The 13,222-nt window shown below is 62.2% G+C and overlaps 4 protein-coding genes across 4 annotated transcripts; 2 read left to right on the forward strand and 2 right to left on the reverse strand.

The window, feature by feature from the left end:
• Nucleotides 1–169: 169 nt before the first annotated feature.
• Nucleotides 170–3,574, forward strand: GMORB2_4656 (small G protein signaling modulator 3; the record flags this gene model as incomplete). The annotated part of the gene is made up of 1 exon (XM_035466630.1): nucleotides 170–3,574. The coding sequence occupies one exon, from the start codon at nucleotides 170–172 to the stop codon at nucleotides 3,572–3,574; it is 3,405 nt and encodes a 1,134-aa protein (XP_035318178.1).
• A 210-nt stretch (nucleotides 3,575–3,784) lies between these two features.
• Nucleotides 3,785–4,847, reverse strand: GMORB2_4657 (Enoyl-CoA hydratase/isomerase family; the record flags this gene model as incomplete). Its single annotated transcript, XM_035466631.1, has 3 exons — nucleotides 3,785–3,801; nucleotides 3,975–4,462; nucleotides 4,633–4,847. The coding sequence occupies 3 exons, from the start codon at nucleotides 4,845–4,847 to the stop codon at nucleotides 3,785–3,787; spliced, it is 720 nt and encodes a 239-aa protein (XP_035318179.1).
• A 1,313-nt stretch (nucleotides 4,848–6,160) lies between these two features.
• On the forward strand, nucleotides 6,161–7,875 carry GMORB2_4658 (alpha-1,3/alpha-1,6-mannosyltransferase; the record flags this gene model as incomplete). The annotated part of the gene is made up of 3 exons (XM_035466632.1): nucleotides 6,161–6,422; nucleotides 6,510–7,127; nucleotides 7,196–7,875. The coding sequence occupies 3 exons, from the start codon at nucleotides 6,161–6,163 to the stop codon at nucleotides 7,873–7,875; spliced, it is 1,560 nt and encodes a 519-aa protein (XP_035318180.1).
• A 690-nt stretch (nucleotides 7,876–8,565) lies between these two features.
• On the reverse strand, nucleotides 8,566–12,944 carry GMORB2_4659 (uncharacterized protein; the record flags this gene model as incomplete). The annotated part of the gene is made up of 2 exons (XM_035466633.1): nucleotides 8,566–12,283; nucleotides 12,496–12,944. The coding sequence occupies 2 exons, from the start codon at nucleotides 12,942–12,944 to the stop codon at nucleotides 8,566–8,568; spliced, it is 4,167 nt and encodes a 1,388-aa protein (XP_035318181.1).
• Between the last annotated feature and the right edge of the window lie 278 nt (nucleotides 12,945–13,222).

A 13,222-nucleotide genomic window follows, 5' to 3' on the forward strand; every position in this document is an offset into this window, starting at 1 on the left:
CTTCTTCTTTCGTTGTCTCTTCTCTCTCCATCCCGCACGACACGCCCATCACGATCGAGACGGATTAAAAAAAAGGGGGGATCGATCCGGAGAGAGCCATGGTGGCGAAATCCTTCTAACTGCTGCTTACCGAATCCAAATATACTGCCCTCCTCTCCTGCAAGGGCCGATGGGTGACCACAGTGCGGCGCAACGCCTCGGCCCGCACATGGAGACCTCGACCGAGCCCCGCCGCTCCGTCTCCCAGCACAGCACTACGTCGATACGTTCGCGCCGCAGCGCCACCGTCCGCGGTCCCAGGGGCAGGAAGATGATCAGCCAGCCTAGCAGCTCGGCCTGCAGCAGCGTGGCCCCCAGCGACAAGTCCCTCACCAGCTTCCCTAGCTTCTCTCCCGAGTCCGAAGCCCCGCAGCGACATCGATCCGCCGAGGACCAGGACCGGCTCAAGACGGCCACTCAGGAGCACCACAACGAACTTCAGCGTCAGCTCCAGGCCCAGCTCGACCGTGCAGGCCCGACCGGCGGCGGCGGCGGCGCCGCGAGCAACAACGGCAGAGCCGGTGGCCGGAGGACTAGTGGCTTCAGGAGCGCTTCCATCGTTGATTCGCTCGCCGGCGAGTCCCGCGGCTCCCTGTTCGAGGATGAACCCGTCACCAAGGTCCCCGGTTCCCTGCACCACGCTGACGACGAGCACATCGAGAGGCTGATTGCCCGCCACGGCGCCGTCGGCCTCGTCCGCCAGATTGCCGAGGACCTGGCCCAGCGGGACACCCAGATGGCCGGTCTGCGCCGACGAGCTGACGAGAGGGAGAAGGCGCTGAGGAGGATCGTCCGCGAGTGCGGCGTCTCCAATATGGAACTCGAGGGCAGGCTGCGCGCCGTCGAGGATGAGGAGCGCGAGGCCGTCCGCACCAGGCGGACCAGGGGCCGCGGGGATAGCGCCCTCAGCGACATGATGACCGACGCCATGGAGGATGGCTCGATGACGTCGCGCGTCTACGGCGGCGGCGAGTCCGCGCTCGGCAACGGCGCTGTGGGCAGCAAGACGGTGCGTGCCAGTCATGAAGCCCCGAAGACGGGCACCCTCAGAGGGTGGAAGGACTACATCCTGGGCACGGGGACGTCTAAGAAGACGACGGGACGCGCCTCTTCCAGCAACGGCCCGCCAGACCCTCGTGCGACGACGACCGCCGCCACCCTACGCTCACACTCCAGCCTCGAGAGACGACCAGGACTGCAGCGTGACCTCTTCAGCCCACCGGACGCGGCGACAGTCAGCAGCTCGGCAGCTCCTCGGACCACTTCCGAGAGCCGGCCATCAAGCATCCACTCGGCCGCCGTCGACTCGGATCCCCGGCCGTCCGGGTCTCTGGCCAGCCTGGCTCTGAGGCTGGTGGCGGGCGGTGCCGCCGGCGGGCGCGAGTCGGAGGCTAGAGGCCGCACCTCAAGCGCCTCGGGCCGAGAGCCATCGTCGCGGGCTGCCTCGACGGCGAGCCAGAACACGTCGGGGTCCATGCAGGCCTCGTCGGTGGCGTCGGGCGGTCCCAAGGCGCTGATGGCCATGCGTCGGACAACGCCGGCGCCCCAGGCGCAACCCCTGGCCACCGCCACGACGGGCAGCAACAAGTCCCAGGCCCAGGAGATGTGGGAGACCATGGTTGGCAACAGCCCGCCGTCGTCGTCGGCCGCGGCCGCGGCAAGGCAGGAGAGCTACGGCCCCGTCGAGATGGACGCCATCCTGCCACCCGAGTCTCAGCCACCGACGCTGGCCCAGAACATGTACAGCAACTACAACCGAGACGACGAGTTCCTGACGGACAGGTTCGGCTTCATCTACGACCAGCGACGCAAGAGGCGGCAGAAGGAGGCCACGCAGATGGCCAGAAGCGTGCGGAACCAGAACCGCACCGAGATGATCAGCAACGGACGCTCCTCGGCCGTCTCACCCAACCTCTCCGAAGACGACGTGCCCAGCCCAAAGTGTAGCGTGTCGAGCGGCGGACGGTCCGACAGCCCGGCGGGCGGGCAGCAGCGTCAGCAGGTCTCCGACGACGCCGACGCTGAGGGGGAGGCCGCCGCGACAACGGACGAGGCCAGACCCAAGAAGTGGCAGGACTACCTCAAGATCGCGACGTTCCCGACAGAACTGCTCAGCCACACGCCCGGCATGGACGCGGCGTCCATCACCGAGGTCACCGAGGCTTCTGCCACGCCGACCGAAGGCTCGGACAAGACCGGCAAGGATCAGAACAGGCTAGCCAGGACTCCGTCGCTCATCATCAGACCCTCCGACTCCGGTATGGTTCTGCCTGCGGCCAGTACGACCACGTCTGCTGTGGACAGCCGGCTGGCCACGGAGTCGGTGGCAGGAGAGTCGTCAACATCGGCGGACGCCGCCGCGGCGGCGGCGGCGGCGGCGGCGACGACGCTGGCTGTGAAGAATGAGGACCGGGAGCCGGTCAAGCTGCTCTTGCGGCAGCTGAGTGACGTGCACGATGCGATGCAACGCAAGAAGACGCCGGCGTGGAACGACTTCCTCCGCAAGGTGCGCGCGGAGCGACGGAAAGAGGGCGAAGCGGCGGTAGCGGCGGCCAACGCGGCGGCCGAGGCGCGGTACGAGAGGCCGACCATGATCCTGCCCGAGACGCGCGTCGCCGACGGCGAGATGATCGGGGTAGCAGGACTCGGCAACAAGGGCAAGGTCGGGCGGGCCAAGTGGAACGAGTTCAAGAGCCTGGTGCTGGGCGGCATACCGGTCGCGTACCGGGCCAAGATCTGGTCCGAGTGCTCGGGGGCCAACGCGCTACGCGTCCCCGGCCAGTACGACGACCTCGTGTCCCAGAGCGGCTCGGCCGACGACCCGACGGCCGTGGGTCAGATAGCCATGGACATCCGGCGCACCCTGACGGACAACATCTTCTTCCGACGGGGCCCGGGAGTGCAGAAGCTCAACGAGGTGCTGGTTGCCTACTCGCGGCGCAACCCAGACGTGGGGTACTGCCAGGGCATGAACCTGATCGCGGCCAACCTGCTGCTGATGATGGCGTCGGCCGAGGATGCCTTCTGGGTGCTGGCCTCGATCGTGGAGAGCATCCTGCCGGCGGGCTACTACGACCACTCGCTCAAGTCGTCGCGGGCGGACCAGCAGGTGCTGCGTGCGTACGTGTCGACGGTGCTGCCCCGGCTGTCGGCGCACCTCGACGCGCTGTCGATCGAGCTCGAGACCATGACGTTCCAGTGGTTCCTGTCCGTCTTCACCGACTGCCTCAGCGCCGAGGCCCTCTTCCGCGTCTGGGACGTGGTGCTCTGCACCAACGACGGCTCCACCTTCCTCTTCCAGGTGGCGCTCGCGCTCCTCAAGCTCAACGAGGGCAACCTCCTCCAGTGCCGCACCCCGGCCGCCGTCTACACCTACATCGGCCACCACATGACGGAGCACGCCATCAGCATCGACGGTCTCATCCAGGCCAGCGACGGTCTGCGCAAGCTCGTCCGCAGGGACGAAGTCGAACAGCGCAGGCAGCGCGTCATCGACGCCGAAACTGAGGCACTGGCTGATCAGAGTCAGCACTAACCTCTCTGTCTTTCCTTTCCTTTCCTTTTCTTTTTTTTAATGTTCTTGAGTCTTGTTCTATTTCTTTGGTCCTCTAGACATGTATATATTCACAACATGATACCCCCCCCCCCCACATTCCCTTTTTGTCTCTCTCATCAACATTATACCACGAACTCGGCGGCGTTTCATACTCAGCAAGAAAAAGAAGAAGAAAAAGAAGAAAAAAAACTACTGGCAGCTCATCTCTGTTCTCTTTTGTTGTTCAAGTTCTTTCGGAAAGGAGAAGGATGAAAATTCGTATAAGCAGAAGTAATATATATATTTATGTATATATATATATATATGCCAAAAGAATCAAGCACAGCTCATTCCCCGGGAGATTTTTGTTGCCCAATTCACAGCCGAGCCTTTCCCTCACTACTCCACTGCTCGAACCAGATCTTTCCGAACTCCTTCCTCTCCTCCTCAGCCTGACCGTTGGCGGCGAACCGGGCCTCCTCGGCCTCGAGCCCGGCGCCGTGCAGCTCGGCGACGAGACCGTCGTACATCTCGGCCTTGATGGCACCGTAGACGCCCTTGGCCGGCTTGGAGACCAGGTCCCTCTCCCGCACGAAGGCGAGGGCGTCGTCCAGCGAGGCGGCCACCCCGTCGGCCACGCCCAGCCGCACGGCGTCGGGGCCGGTCATGCGCCTGCCCTCGAGGGCGACGGTCCGGTACGACTGGGGCGACAGCTTGGCCCGGAAGATGGCGGCCATGGCGGGCTTGAGCGGGGCGCCGAAGAGGACCTCGTTCAGGCACAAGTAGCCGCGCGGCGAGGGGGCGAGGCGGTAGTCGTGTGCCATGGAGAGCATCAGGCCGCCTGCGAAGGTGTGGCCGTTTAGCAGGGCGACTGTGGGCATGGGATATCTGCGATTTTTTGTCAGTCTTTTGTCGATAAATATATATATATATATAAGGGGGGGGGGGGGGGGGGGGGGGGGGGGGGGGGGCGCGGAGTTAGGGAGAGAGAGAAAAGGGAAGAAGAAGAATGAACGGATGAGAGAATGAAAAAGCATGAAAGAATGAAAAGAACATACGTTAATAGTCGACGCCATACACCGTATAGTAGAGGCCAGAATCCCTCCGTCTCGATGGCGTGGGCGAGGTCGAGGCCGTTGCTGTAGAACTTGTCGATGGAGCTGGTCGTCATCACCACACCCGGAGCGTGAGGGCCAAACTCGACGGCGTCCAGGGCTTCGAGGAGGGCGCGGCACACGGCCGTCGTGAGACGATTGTCCGGAGGGGACGTCATGGTTAGGAGGTACACGGCTGGCTGGGGCTGGGTGCAGGTGATGGTGCCGCCGGGGTGAGGTCCCAGGGGTGAGATGGGGATGGTGAATAAGGTGTTTGGCATTGTATTCTCGTCCTTCTTTGCAGAAGATGGCAATGTCAAAATGTTTGATGGGAAAGAATGGGGGGGGGAATGGGAAGATGATGGAGGAAAGAATACAGGGAAAATGACGATGTGAGAAGAAATTGGTCAAGTCAATACTATATAGATGAATAGTATCTACTACTCGTACAGTTTGCAAGTACTCCTCGACAGAGCAATGATACATGATCAATTGTCCGGACCTCGGCTCCTGTACAGAGTACGAATAGCCACTTAAACTAGACACCCCTGAACCACGACAATACCCGTGACGTCACCGAGGCTCGCTGATGTTTTCACAGGTGCAATCCTATCACTGCTGTCCCTCCTTGCAACTTGTCTCGGTTGGGGGGTTCGTCCGGCTGTCAATGTCTGGCCGACTGCAGGGCAAGCCCACGTGCCTGTAGGTAGGCTGTAGCACGACCTCATATTGCATGTGACGGCATTCGCAGGACCCTGAAAAGATCCGCTACCTAATGACGAGACGTGCATACGCCATCCCCGCCATCTTCGCCAGCCTCAACCCGAGAGCCCAATCGGAGGTTTGAATCCATCAATGGTCAACTCATGATATTCCCCGGTCGTCTTCCAGCTGCCGTTCAGCATCACCTTCCCGGCTCACGCTGTATCATGGCACACACCGGATGGCTGCTGGAAGCGCTGGCAGCGCGGGAGGCGGCCACCCTCCCTGCCTCAGCCAGACGGGACCCATCTTTGTGCCTCCTTGTAAACGTGGATGTGACACCACCACTAGCAGGAGACTGGGTAATAGATGGACTGATTTTATGAGGGAACGTCTGGAGCGAGGATGACGCGGGACGATTCTCGATATTCCGGAGACGGCTTTGCCTCTGCTCTGCGGTATGATGGAAGACGGGAGCTCATGTCCATGCTGGCAAGTGCGAGTTGGAAGTCAGTCGCATCGGCACAACCCCGGATACGGATGGTGGGGTGGTTGGCACTTCCTTCCTTCCGCTGCCCGCAACAGAAGGTGCAGCAGAGAGCTACAGATAAGATAAGCCTTGTGAAACCGTCTCCTCTCAGGTGCGACTGACGCCTCCCCCTCGTTCCTTCCATCTTTCCTTGGCCTCACATTCACATTCAGCTTCCTTCACACCTACGACGACTTCCTTTATCCCTACCACCTCCCCTCTCCCCTCTCCCCTCTCCCATTTCTCCCCGCAACTCCCGTCATGGCCCGCAAGTCGGCCTCGTCCAAGGCCAAGCCTCCTCCATCGGATTCGGATTCGCAAAACAGCACCGACGTCGCAACGCAGCAGCAGGGGAAGGACAAGCCCAGAGGCACCATCGTCTTCTTTCACCCTGACCTTGGGATTGGCGGTGCCGAGAGGCTGGTTGTGGATGCTGCCGTTGGCCTCCAGGAGCGCGGGTTTCGCGTCGTCATCTTCACCAACCACTGCGACCCAAGCCACTGCTTTGACGAGTGTCGCGATGGTACGCTTCCCCTCGTCTCGCTGTCCCCCTCTTCTCGCGCCGTTCCTGCTAACGTGTTCTTCTCCCTCTTCCTCTTCCGCTCTTCAGGCACCCTAGATGTCCGCGTGCGAGCTGCCGGCCCCGTCCCCATGTCTATTCTCAACCGCTTCACCATCCTCTGCGCCATCCTCCGCCACCTCCAGCTTCTCATCACAATCGCAATCACTGGCGAGCTCTACTCTCTGAGGCCCGACGCCTTCATCGCCGACCAACTTTCGGCTGGCCTGCCCCTTCTGGCCAACCTCTACCCTGCCGCGCCGATCTTGTTCTACTGTCACTTCCCCGACCTGCACCTCGCCCTAGGCCGTGATGCATCCCTGATCAAGCGCCTCTACCGCCGGCCTTTTGACACTCTGGAGCGTTGGAGCATGGGCTACTCGACCTCGATCGCCGTCAACTCTGACTTTACCCGTCGTGTTGTCAATGGCACATGGCCCGGCCTCGAGGACCAGAAACCGATGCGCGTCGTGTACCCCTGCGTCGACACCCGTGCCAAGGCAGCGGCTTCCGAGGACGACGAGGGTGACTCAGAGCCCGTTCTGGACGGAGACAAGATCATTCTCAGTATTAACCGTTTCGAGGGAAAGAAGGACATTGGACTGGCCATCAAGGCGTTTGCCGCCATCCCCACCGACAAGCGCGAGGGTGCCCGTCTTGTCCTAGCAGGTTTGTCTGCCCCTCCACCCCGCCCTCTCGGCCACTCCCGCATACTGACACCACTCCCCGCTCTCTAGGTGGTTACGACGCACGCATTGGAGAAAATGTCAGGGTCCTCTCTGAGCTCCGGTCTCTCGCCGACTCCCTATCCCTCGGGCACGCCACCGTTTCCTCGTCGGACTCTCTCAGCTCTGCCCCTCTGACCTCGGAAGCTCCCGTCCTCTTCCTGCCCTCAGTCTCCAGCGCCTCCAAGGCAGCTATCCTCGAAGCTTCCCGCCTCCTCGTCTACACGCCTGCCGCCGAGCACTTTGGCATCGTGCCTATCGAGGCCATGTTGGCGCGTGTCCCTGTCTTGGCGGCCACCACGGGCGGCCCCGTCGAATCAGTGCAAGACGGAATCACGGGCTGGCTGCGCAGCACCCTGGACACGCCCGCGTGGACCGACGTCATGACCCGCGCGCTCAGCCTGTCGAAGAAGGAGCGCAAGAAGATGGGCGACGCCGGAGCTCGCCGCGTCGAGGAGCTCTTCTCCAGGGACGGCATGGCCCGCAGGTTCGAGGCCATACTCGCCGAGATGCTTGCCCAGCCGCGCGTGCCTGTCGAGTCTACCTTTTTTGGCCGCGTGATTGAGCTGGGTGCCATGGTGGTGATTATGGCGGTGGCATTTGGGTTCGGCCTCTTGATTGCTCACTTTTACTATCCCGTTCGACACTCGGTTAATAATATGTTGGGGTTTACGAAAAAGAAGGATACGTAGGGGGTTTTTTATTTTCAGATGGGTTTTATATTTTTCCAAGAAAAATTTGGTTTCCACATCATCTTCTCGTCCCTATTCTTATTGATCTTGTTGAAACTACCTCGGGAGCGAATGGTTACATGAGATTTATGACGATGACTACATTTGACACTTCATCACTGGGACGTTTTCACTTCTCATCACTGGTGTCTGTATCGACTTTGCGCTTGCACCTTGGGCATGGGATGTTGAGACAAATTTCCTTTCTAAATCCGAGACAACTGAACCTCACCAAATGCTATGCAAGATATATTCCCCCAATGGTAAATTACCCAGGGAAGAAATAAAGTAGAAGGAATGAAGAAGAAGAAAAAAATGTCAAGAGTGAGTTGACAAATTTCAGTGAAAGGGTGAATTGGGGTATGAAGGTTGGTGTAAAAAAAAAAAAAAAAAAAAGTAAAGGTAGTGTGGTAGAAGTAAGAAGAGTGTAAGGGTAGAGGGGTAGAAGGGTAGGAAGAGGAGAAGTAGTATATACATGTGGTTGGAGTGACAAACAGGGTAAAGAGAGGGGGAAAAAAAGGAGAAAGAGGAAGAAGAAGAAAGTGTATATGTCCATGATTTAGGGAAGGTAAAGGGGGGGGGATCATAGAAGAAGAAATGTATGAAGATGAAAAATAAGATCAAACACCGTTGGCGGGCCAAGCCATCGTTTTAAACATCATACCACGACTCCCTGCACTCGGAAGCGACATTGGGCTTGGCAGTCTCGGTACTAGCGCTACTCATACCCGTATCTCGCCTCCTCGCTTCAAAAGGACCCTTTCTTCCTGCGGCCGGACCGGCACCAGGATTAGGTGAGATGCCGGTGGACTTCCTCTTGGGCTTGGCCATGAGGAGGATGCCCTCGTCGCTGCTGGCGTCGCTGGCGTCGCCGTCGTCGCCGTCGTCGTCGCGCGAGGCGGGACGGGAATTTCGGTCACGGTCGGTCATCTCCGCCGAGGTGCGGTGGCCGCCGTCGCGGTCACCGCCATCGCCGTCGACGTTGTCGCCGTCTGCTGCTCTAGGCTCTAGGCGTATGGATAGGGGATCGCCGCTGCCAGTGTTGGACACAGTCCCGTCGAACAGGGGGAACCCGCCCGGCAGCTCCTTCATGTAGGCCGGCGGGGTGAGGGAGTCGGTCGACGCCTCGAGGAAGGAGGGCTGGTTTCCGACCACGCCCGGTCGGCTGAGAAGCTCGGCTTCCTGGTCCATGTCGGCAGACACCGAGCTGGAGCCGCTGAGGAGGGCCGGCAGGGACGGGTCGGAGCGGAAGTCGAGAGTGCGCTGGGACGCGTGCTTGATGGCTGAGGCGTCGCCGCCGCTACCGCCACCACCTCCCGTCATCTCCCAGGCTGACGTATCACCGATGCCGTTGCCGTTGCCGTTGCCATTGCTCGACGACCACGCCCCGGGGCTGGCCATGCTGCTGCTGCTCACCTCGCCCGGGCTCGTCAGCGGCGTGCCCATGCGGTCGACCGACTCGGTGCTGGACGACTTGTCTGCGCAGCAGCCGCGGCCGCCTCGGGCCGACGTCGGCGAGGGGGACCCCGGTGCGCTGGTCAGCGGCGACGCCGCTGGATCCACGTGCCGCACCGTCCCCGTCGACTGCTGCACGTCTTCGCGTATCCTGAGCTGCTGCATCGCCGCGGCGTCGTTCTGGTGGTAGGGTCGGCTCACTAGGTCAGTCGGATGGCTGCTCTGGGACGCCGAGGCGGGTGCAGATGTTGACTGACCCTGCCAGTCCAGCGTCGTCTTCTCCGTCCGCGGGCCGTCATCCCGCGACGTGGACACGGACAGGGGCGAGGACATGCTCGGCCTGGACGAGTGCGACGGTGTGGTGACGATGGCCGGCGGCGGCGGCGGCGGCGGCAAGGCCGCGTGCTGGCCGACGTCCCCGGGGCCCACGGCCTGCGACACCCCCGCACGGGTCGGGGCGCGCTTGTCCGTCGAGCCGAAGAGGCCGCGGACGGCGCGGTCCGCGGAGCGGGCTCGGGAGCCGCCGTCTTCCGGGTCGGCTATGGAGTGGCGAGCTCTGCGCATCTCGTCCAGGTAGTCGACGGCTCTCGCGTCGGACAGCTCCTGCACGGGTGAGGCGGGCGTCGTCTGCGCCTCGGCGAGGTTACGCGACCTCCGCTTCAGGACGTGCTCGCTCGGCTTGCTCAGGGAGCGGGTGTGGCGGGGCGTGCCGCGCAGGTTTCCCGGGGGGGATGCGGTGAGAGGCCTGCCGTTCTTGTCGGCGGCGAGCATCTCGCGGACCAGGTCGGGAGGTGGGGGTAGGACGGTGGCCATGGGGTCGTACGACACGGCGTCGACGCTGCGGGCGGCTCCTGCCGCCTGGGCGGCTGCCCGGTCCCTGACGAGGTTGGCGAAGACGTCGTCGGGCATGAGGCTGCGGCGGCGGTCGCTCCTCGAGTTGTTGTTGGTGCCGGTGTAGGTGGTCGCGGGGCCGTTGACCATGCTGTCGCCTGCCGAGCTCGCCACGCTGCTGGTGGCGCGGCGGCGGGAGGCGCCGATCCACGGGTCGGCGGCGCGGTCGACGAGCGGGTGCATGACCTTGCCGACGGCCTTGCGCACCGCGGAGCGGGCGCGCTCGAGGAAGGTCAGGGGCACGACGGCGTCCGAGACGTCGCGGTCGTCGACCTCGATCTTGCGGCCGAGCGAGGGGCGGGCGGGGTCGGTGTCGTCGAGCCAGCCGATGGGGTTGGGGATGCCCTGGATGACCCAGGGGTGGCGCTTGATGCCGCGCAGCTTGATGCGCTGCTCGGGGTTCTTGGTGAGCATCTGGTGCAGGAGGTCGTGGAGCAGGGGATCGACGTCCTCGTACTCGAGGTCGTTGTCGTTGCGGTAGGGGTGGACGTTGTGGCGCTTGTACAGCGACGTGGTGACGGGCGACGTGGACGGGTCGACGGGCTTGAGCCTCCGGCGGGGTATGTGGACCTCCTCGGTGGCGATCTTGCGGAACATCTGGAACTCGTCCTCGGCCAGGAAGGGGATGCGGGCGTAGATGAGGCAGTAGAGGGTGACGCCGAGCGACCAGACGTCGATCTGCTCCGACACCTTGGGCTGCTCCCTGTCGACGTCGGTGTAGCAGAGCTCCGGGGCGAAGAAGGCGGGGGTGCCGACCGTCTTGGACAGCTCGACGTCGTCGTCAAAGTCCTTGGCCTCGGACTCGGTCACGGTGTCGTCGGGCTCGCCGTCGCGGATGGGCCGGCCAAAGTACGAGACGCCAAAGTCGGAGATCTTGACGCGGTGGTCCCGGCTCCACAGCAGGTTGGCGGGCTTGATGTCACGGTGGACGACGCCCTGGTAGTGCAGGTACTCGAGTCCGAGGACCGTGTCGCGGAAGGTGGAGCGGGCCTGGTCCAGTGTGAAGCAGGGAACGTACGAGTAGTCGTCGGCGAAGGCGTCGTGGGTCTGGGGGAAGTAGTCGAGCGACGACATGTGGGAGATGATGGAGTCGGCCATGCTGGTCGAGCGGTCACGGAAGCCGCCATCGCCGCTGCCGCTGCCGCTACCGCTACCGCTGCCGCTGCCGCTGCTGTTGCCGTTACCGTCCTCGAAGTAGGCGCCGTACATGGTGCCGTCGAGGGCCGTGGTCGAGTTGGGATTGGACCTCAGCGGGCCGGGGGTCTCGAGGTCGTCTTCCTGCCAGTCAAAGTCCTCCTCCTCTTCCAGATCCGAATACGGTACGTCGCTCACGGAGACGGCGGATTGGGTACGGGAAGGACCCCTGGAGACGTGGCGCGACCCGGGGCAGGACGGGGGCCCGTCGCTGACGGCGAAGTCCTGGCTCGAGGCAATGCGCGACTGAGGGCCGTAGCTGCCGGCGGGGTCGTCGGCGGCGCCGTGCTCGACGCTCCAGTAATCGGCGACGCCGGGGTGGTTGAGGGCCATGCGGTCACGCTTCCACTCCTTGAGAGCCTGGCGCTGCTCGAGAATCTTCTCGTACTTGTCTTCCTCGGCGGAGCGGGTCTCGCCACGGGCCTCCCGCTCGACGCGGCGGCGCTCGTACTGGCTGATGTGAGGGAGACCCTTCTTCCGCCAGACGACCTCGCCCAGCTCGGCGTGCTCGAGGACCATGTAGATCTTCTTGAGCTCGGGATCATCTATAACCTCGAGGAGGGCGACGACGTTTGGGTGGCGGATCTTCTTGAGGATGGCAATCTCCTTCTTGGTCTTGTCCTGGGGCGACAGGGCCATGACCTTTCCCAGCCGCCTCTTCTTGGAGAAGCGGGGTATGATCTTGATGGCGACATTGTCACCCGTCTCTACGTTCCGGGCAAGTTTGACCTTGCCGTGCATGCCACGGCCAATCTCCTCGATGACCTCGTATTGATTGATGAGTTTCCGGCCGGTGTTGCTGTCGGATTCGATGAGAGCCTTGTTTGTCCTAGAGAAGGAGGGGGGGGGGGAGGCCGTCAGTCACTATTGAAGGGTTGAGAGAGGGGGGGCGGTGTGCCGATGGAGGGTGGGAAGGGAGAGAGGGAGGGAATAGGGAAAGAATCTGATGACGCGTGCGAGCAGCACAAGATGTTTTTTTTTCTTCTCTTTTCGTGTGCGTGTGTGAGCGAGTATGTGAGCATGTGTGTGTTTCGGACTTACTCTCTAACCTTGTACTCCTGCAGCGGGTGGAGGAGATAAGGAGCGATGGTGTCGACAGCAGGCGAGTTGGAACCGGAGATGGGAGGAGGCACGGTACCCGGTCGGGAGATGGAGGGGCTGAAGAGGCCGTGAGAGGAGACGGGAGTGCTGTTGTTCGTCCTCGTCGGCATGGGGTGAGCCGAGGCGGGGAAGGCGTGCTGAGAAGAGGAGGAGTGGTGGTGAGGGTGGTGAGCGTGATTGCTGCTGCTGTTGCTGCTGCTGTTGTGGTGGTGGTGGTGATGATGGTGATGATGATGATGACCATAGCTCTTGTGGTTATGGGTATTGCTGTTGTGGATGTGGTGCTGATGATCGTGATCGTGAGGCTGACGTAGGGACTCGGCCGTCAGCGGGAGGGAAGAGAGCGGCGAGGGCGAAGCGGGCCGGGAGGCATCCCGTCGAGGTTCCATGACGACTCAGGACGGATCGAGACGACGGCGACGATGTTGAGGGACTCGGAGGGACGAATCGACATTCTGTCGCGGCGACTATCGGGGGGGAGTCGGAAGTCTGCTCTCGTCTGGAAGGGAAGTTTTAGGAGTTTTAGGAGTTTTTTTGCCCCCCCCTTTCTCTCTCTCTCTCTCTCTCTTGTGACTCGTCTTGTCCTGGTCGAGAGGAGGGGAGAAGGTAAGAAGAGCTCGGTCAGTTGGCGGCCGTGATGTGCATGCGTGTGCGTGCGTGCGTGCGT

Source organism: Geosmithia morbida (genome assembly GCF_012550715.1).
Source record: "Geosmithia morbida isolate 1262 chromosome Unknown scaffold_22, whole genome shotgun sequence".
In the NCBI taxonomy this organism is placed as follows: Eukaryota; Fungi; Ascomycota; class Sordariomycetes; order Hypocreales; family Bionectriaceae; genus Geosmithia; species Geosmithia morbida.